The 7,142-nt window shown below is 42.0% G+C and overlaps 1 protein-coding gene across 9 annotated transcripts in view; it reads left to right on the forward strand.

The window, feature by feature from the left end:
- The window catches only part of Cntrl (centriolin), a 90,380-nt gene that overhangs the window by 74,444 nt on the left and 8,794 nt on the right, over nucleotides 1–7,142 (forward strand). For 5 of the 9 annotated variants that reach the window (XM_048340802.1, XM_048340816.1, XM_048340811.1 and 2 more), the window contains 4 exons: nucleotides 360–629; nucleotides 1,089–1,151; nucleotides 3,237–3,443; nucleotides 4,578–4,656. In XM_048340802.1, the coding sequence (XP_048196759.1) occupies nucleotides 360–629; nucleotides 1,089–1,151; nucleotides 3,237–3,443; nucleotides 4,578–4,625 (588 nt within the window). In that variant the 3' untranslated portion in view covers nucleotides 4,626–4,656. Of the gene's footprint in view, nucleotides 1–359; nucleotides 630–1,088; nucleotides 1,152–3,236; nucleotides 4,251–4,577; nucleotides 4,657–5,346; nucleotides 6,850–7,142 lie in introns of those variants that run through there. The other 4 variants (XM_048340806.1, XM_048340832.1, XR_007210279.1 and 1 more) reach the window with 4 other exon arrangements.

The raw sequence follows: 7,142 nt of genomic DNA on the forward strand, positions 1-7,142 counted from the left end.
TATATTGAAAACATTTAATATACCTTACCTACCATGCATCATAACACAGTACCAATGTGGAGGATTGGTGGTTTACCCCTCATGATAGAGTGGCTAACTTGGGCAGATGGAGCCCAGCATCAAGACAGAATAGGCATACTACTAACCCAGGAAAAGATTAAGATACGAAAGTATACTTTCCACTGAATGTATATTGCTTTTACACATAATAAAGTCGAAAGCTCCTAAACTGAACCATCATAAGTGAGGCACTGTCTGTAGATACTAAGTATGGATCTTTAAATACAAGACACATTAAATCAGTAATTCTAAGTTCCAAACCTTACTCAGTGATATTTGACTCTTAACTCACTGTTTAGATAGCAAGCCAAAAAGATTTGGAAAGAAGACAAATGGAAATCAGTGATGCAATGAGGGCTCTTAAGTCCGAGGTTAAAGACGAAATAAGAGCCAGCCTGAAGAATCTCAACCAGTTTCTTCCAGTAGATCTACCAGCAGATCTAGCTGATATTTTGGAGAGAAATGAACACCTACAGGGAGAGTGGGAAAGTTTGAAAGAGAATTTTCCATTCGCCATGAATGAGAGACCTTTTGAAGAAAGGCTGAACTTCTCCCAAGTTCACATAATGGTAAGGCTTACCCTGCTCTCCCTGGACAAGAGAGTTCGGTTCCCAGTTCACCAGTTAAGCTGGAAACAGATTTGGGAGCAGAACACTGAGGACTCTCCCCTGGAATCTTAGCTATGTGAGAGGTTGAGATTGTTGGGGTGGCAGTATAAAGCCAGCTGGGGCAGAGAAGTTGATGACGAGCCAGATGCCAGGGCTTGCACTTGTTCTCCCAGACTCCAAAGAAGCCTAATTTGGGTGGATCCCACACAACCAGGCGGAAACGGAAAATGCCCAGCAGAATAGAGGGCGGAGGTGTGGCTAGCTAGCCTGGCAGCTGGCAAACTCAGTACTGCAAAAATAAAAAGCGTGTGTGTGTGTGTTAGATTTAGGGTAACAGATGAAGAGGGGAAAGGCGGCTTGGTTGGCTTTCACTCATGGTACCTGGTGACTTCTTGATGTTTCTCTTTTCCTCTGAACAAGGATGAGCACTGGCGTGGTGAAGCACTCCGGGAGAGACTCCGGCACCGTGAAGACCGACTCAAGGTTGCCCTTTTAAAAAAAATAATTAATATAAGATCCTTGGCACTTTGGGAGCTTGGGGAAATTTCTTATATCCACTCTCTTGCAGCACTGTGCAGTTGTATAGCTCACGCAGAAGCAGCATTGAATCGTTGACATCACATTAAAAAACAGTGGTGTTAAATCTGTGTTCTTTAGTCTGGGTAATGCTGCTTTGCCTGAGCTAGAGCCAAGTATCTAGGATGGGAAATACAAATACAGTCTTAAACTGTGCAGACATCAACCATCAAAAGACTGGAAATATTAGAAACATAGGTAGGTCTGGTGGGGCAGATAAGATAGTTTGACTCAGAACACACCGAGTTTTGAAGGCCCTGTGAGATACCCAGATCTTAATGAGTTTATGATTGAGTGGTCAGTGTTACTTTCAAGATTTCAGAGGTAAAGCCACAGATGGTGGGGCACAGCTGTAATCCCAGCACTCAAAAGACTGAGGCAGAGGATTGTGAGGTCAAGGCCAGCCTGGGCCATGTACCCCAAACCCTATATCAAAAAAAAACCAAAACAGAATTGGAGGTTGAGAGTATATATAGGGGCCAAAAGAAGAGAATAAAGCAGAATGAGAAAAGAGACCATCTTTGGAGGCTGGTGACCTCCACAGATAGCTGAGGAAGCAGCGCGGACTGGAGTCCCATGACAGCCAGTGAGACTGCAGCTGCACGTGGCTACTGTCATCAGCCTGTATGGTAAGGCCAAGTTAGAGGCTTCAGTGCCTGCTGGGTGCCAGTGGCTCACGCCTGTAATCCTAGCTACTCAGGAGGCTGAGAGCTGAGGAGTGCAGTTCAGAGCTGGCCCAGGGAGGGAGTCCATGAGACTCTTACCTCAAATTAACTGCCAAAAAGCTGGGCGCTGCGGCTCAAAGTGGTAGAGCACTAGCCTTGAACAAAAACAAGCTCAGGGACAGCATCCAGATCCTGAGGTCAAACCCTAGGACTGAACACACAAGCTCAGCTCCTAAGTTACCCCATTTCTTAAAATAATGACGTAGTAAAGATGATGTACAGGAAAGTTACAGTTACATATAGAGTATATTTCTTATTGGACAATGTTACCCCTTCACTTGCTGTCTCCCAGTCTTTCCCTCCCATCCTCACCCACAAGTTAAAAAGTACTTCATTTTCAACATGAGTACCACTGCTGCATTTGTTCAGCCTTTGTCCTTCTATTTCTGTGCCTCCCTTAATGTACCCAAAGACATATAAATGAACAATTAGAACAAAAGGGAATGAAGAGAAAAATAGGAAAAAAACCCTCATTTTCATATCCTGGAATTCATTTTGATAAATATTATTTTGTATGATCAGATGCACATAGGCATTGTGCCTTTCTTTCTGTTTCTCTCCTAAGAGGATCCTTTGATCGCAATGTGTATGAATTCCTAGAGATTTGTATAATTTATCATGTCTCAGTGTATATTAGATCTAGCTTCCACATGTGAGAGAAAACCTGCACTATTTGTCTCTTTGAGTTTGGTATACCTCACCATGATTTGTTCTAGGTCCATCCCTTTCTGCGTACATGACATAATGTCATTCTTTCTAATGGCTCCGATTGTGTATAGGTGCCACATTTTCCAGATCCACTCATCTCTTGTCTAAGCTGCCCCATTGGAACGGTTTAGACACTGCTGTGTTAATAATCAAGTAGAGAACATTCCCTTCATGGCAGAAGGTTCTGTGGACTGCACTTGCGCGGGCTTTGAGAGAACAGATTTAAGTTCTTGGTAAACAAAGAGATGAGGTGGGTGGCAATTTAGATTGGAGGCAGGGGGCACAGAGATACTAAGCACTGTTGCAGGACAGAGTCCCAGTACTGGAAAAGAAAACCATCCAGGCTGAGTAAAAGGTTAACAGCAAGGTAAATAGTAATTAATGGACATTATGCACACACACGGCATCTCCTCCAACTTTGAAAGGACTAATGACAGCTGCAAGCAGCCACTAGTACTGTAGGACAGACTGGCGATCAAATGTTAAGTGTGAGGAAGCTGAGACATAGTTCTGGTCCATTTCCTCTGTAAAACTCTAATGTTACCCTAACACTTTACAGGCCCAACTTCGGCACTGTATGTCCAAGCAAGCAGAAGTGCTGATCAAAGGGAAGCGGCAGACAGAGGGCACTTTACACAGTTTGAGGAGACAAGTCGATGCTTTAGGGGAACTGGTGACCAGCACCTCCGTGGATTCAACATCATCACCCAGTCCGTCGCAGGTGGAGTCTTCCCTTGTGGAGGACTCAAGGCCTGGACAAAGTCAGGTGAGAGGAAGCCCTAAAGGGTTTAGAATGTCACATGGAAGTGCATGAAAGCCTTGCAGAACATGATCCAGGGAAGCCCTGGCATCTAAATGCCACCTTCAGCTTTGGAGAACTTGTGTTGGGGGCGTTACTGAGAAAATTCAAATCTCCCAGCTTTAGAGAAATGGGATAAGCTGATAGCTTTAGGAAGTAGTCTAGAGCTAGATAGGGCAATGTAGTCTGTCATAGCCTTCAGCCTCTCCACGCATTCCATTTTCTCTTACCTGGTCAGTATAAAGAACTTAGACCTGTGAAGCCCCTACTGAGTTTTAGTTCACTTGTGTGGGGTCCCAGTGTCTTGGGGAAAGATGACTGCAGATGCCTGTTATTTGCAGCAAAATTTGAATGTTAGACCTCTTAACCCAGGGTCTATGTAAAAGTTGAATAATCATTTGGGAGGGAACATGAAACCAATTCATAGTACTAATATTACTGACAGAAAAAAGTGCTTTCTGTTTTTTAGTGCCTACTAAACATTCTACATATAATATCCCATTTAATTTTACATCTGAGATTGAAATTATCCTTTTATGTAGGTAAGGAAATAGAAATGATAAAATGACTTGGCCTAGGATGTAGCAAAGGACAAAATCAGGATTTAGGGACTAACCCACCTTTTCCACAGAGCAGTGTGTTGTGATGTTGAAAACCATTTCAAAGGGAGCCAGTGCCCATTAATATGACCAAATGGGAGAAAGGCGGCAGCTGGCTTACCTAGGGTATATAATTGTCAGCATAGTTAATTTGAATATGATTACCATAACCACCGTGGTGGAGACCAAAGTCAGATTAAAGGCCCAAACCATCAGGGTCCCTCAGAAGGGGTTAAGGAAAAGAGGCACTGGGCATTGGAGATGTGGATGGGCTTGTGTGAGTTGGGAGACAGCACATGGAGATTTAGGAGTCAGATTGTGCTGCCTAAGGTGGCAGCTAGCAAAGCTCAGGCACTCCAAAGGCAGGAAGGTAACAAGACACCGGAGGCCCAACAGAGAGGGTACTAGAAATGTTCCAAGGTTAGGCCGTGCAGGCTAAAGCTCCAAACTAGGTTGGAGCCAGAGTGGTAGGGTGGCTTCTGGGCCTAATATTTCTTTTCAGATCTCCTTCCAGGTTCTGCAAGGTTCATCAGAACGAGACGGTTACTGACGCTGAGGCCGTTGTTGGCTTCCTCACAGGGTACGTGTATAGAGACCTTTCAGCTAGCACTTTGAATCAGTAGATCATGTTATTCTAGCAGTCTTGAATTCAGGGCTTCATAATTTCACTAGGCTTTTGTTGTTGGATTGTGGAGCTTGAACTCAGGACCTGGGCCCTGTCCCTGAACTTTTGTGCTCAAGGCTTGGCACTCTACCACTTTGAGATACAGCTCCACTTTCCGTTTTCTGGTGGTTAATTGGATGAGTCTCAAGGACTTTCTTGCTCGGGCTGGGCTTTGAACCAGTATCCTTAGATCTCAGTCTCCTGAGTCACCAGCACTTTTTTGCTCATGGCTGAAATTCTGCTACTTGAGCCACTTGGAGGTTTTTAACTGGTTAACTGGAGGTAAATCTCATGGATTTGTTGGCCCATGCTAGCTTTGAACCAAGATCTTCACATCTCAGTTCTTGAATAAACTAGGATTATAGTCAAGAACCACCAGCACCAGGCCTATTTCTCCTATTTTGTAGTGTTTATCTCATCTTCAGCATTGAGGCCTGGGGTGGTGGCTTGTCTAGCTTGCACAATGCCCTGGGTTCAGTCTCTCTCCTGAAAGACAAAATCCCAGAGGTGCTCATATATGTGCTATCTTACCCTATCAGCCAGTACCATTACTTCCTTAAGGTAATTTCCATGGTTACAAGAATTCTACTTTTTTGTCTTTCTGCAGGAAAGGAATGCTCAGACAAGATGTCAACACCACTTTGCATCAGTATCTGAGGAATTAACTTCTCCGCTACCTCAATCAACTTCCTAATTGGAATGTTATTTGGTTTCTGTATAGACTGAATGCTGAAACTCCACTGTAATTCACCATGCTTGTACCAGTAATGCCAAGACTTAAGTCACTTGTATATATGGAAATAATTGTCCAATTTAATGTGGGGTTCCAGTGTGCTGACTTTTTAAAATCTTGAACCTTATTTTTATAAAGCCAATGTGGATATAACTGCATTATTTGAATACACTGGTAAATCTAGTTTAAAAGAATGTACTTAATGCCTATCTTCATTTATATATTTTTTTGATTCATCTTAAAATCTATTTTTATATGGAAATAAAAGTTAACTTGGCTCTGCCATGATTTTACATTTCAGATTCTTGGGTAAAGCTATCAAATTGGTACCTTAATTCCACGAAAACTACAATATTCCAGATGGTTTCCATGCTTTACTTGGAGGCTGAAGTAATACTTAACATTTCTGAATCAAATATTTTAAAACTATTAACTTCAAATACTTTATCCAAAGTCTTTTATAGAAAATTAGAAAAACTATACTTTGGATGGAGTCAGTTAAGTTCACATTATATTCAGACTTAAATATTTGAATTCCTAAAACAGCTCAACTCTATGATCAACACATAATGGAACACCAATAAAATCAACCCCCAGAAATATGCAACCCACATTCCTAAGAACTGTCTAGGCCACTAGACAGCTCTGGAGCCATAACCAGAAATATATCATGTCAGCACTGTACCTCACCACTAAGTAGTTAAGTACTTACGATTCCTAAAACAGTTTGGCTACCACTGGACCATTAAGATATGAGATAACTATAAGACCAATAAATGGAAATGACAGATTTACTGACACATTGTTCTAGAAAACTACTTTCCAGACAAAATTGGCTTTTGTATAAATGCTTAAAGGTTGGCTTATTCAGTTATTGGTATCACTGACAGACACAACTTTCTGAGCCTACACTAAATGAGGGAATCATACATCTTCAACTACCACTTGAGTCCCTTTAAAACTCCCGCATGGACAGGAAGACAAGGTATTTGGTCTTCTGTTTAAGGTAGGTAAACTGAGCCATTCCTTTTTTTCCTTTTAGGCCACACTTTTTTTTAATTCATAGACAAAACGGTTTGCAGAGGCTGAAGTGAGGTAATGAATATATGAAGACAAACACCTGGTTTCCAAAGGTATTTTTTCCAGTTTCAGAGAAATATTTCCAAAGAAATTTACTACCTCTAGGACATGTACACCACCATCATCCTCTAACCCCGTGTCACAGTCTCTAGACCAAACACTCTAGTCCCCATGAAAAACACTCCTGGAATGTCACACAAATAGTTCTAAGCACCAGTCACTACCAGAGGGCATCCTTAAGGTAATGAGTAGCCCAGAACATCGGGTGACCTGAACAAACAGTAAACACCGATAGGTTAAAAATTAAATGACTTTCTCTTCAGTGGACTGCCCCATGTCTGGCACACGTATTACAATATGACAGTTTGCTCCTCTATTTTTAAGCACCCAAGTTTATTATAGAGGATTATACATGCAAGTTTAATAGAATTTGGCCCCAAGTACAGTCAGGGTGAACACTATTAACCAACAAATGTGCTGGCCTCAAGACTAAAGGATGACTGAAAACATTGCAAAGGGGATGCAAATACAAGAATAAAACTAGTTCAATTACTTAGTGATGTGGTTTCATATGCTACAGAAGTAGACTT

Source organism: Perognathus longimembris, chromosome 1 (genome assembly GCF_023159225.1).
Source record: "Perognathus longimembris pacificus isolate PPM17 chromosome 1, ASM2315922v1, whole genome shotgun sequence".
Lineage (NCBI taxonomy): Eukaryota > Metazoa > Chordata > Mammalia > Rodentia > Heteromyidae > Perognathus > Perognathus longimembris.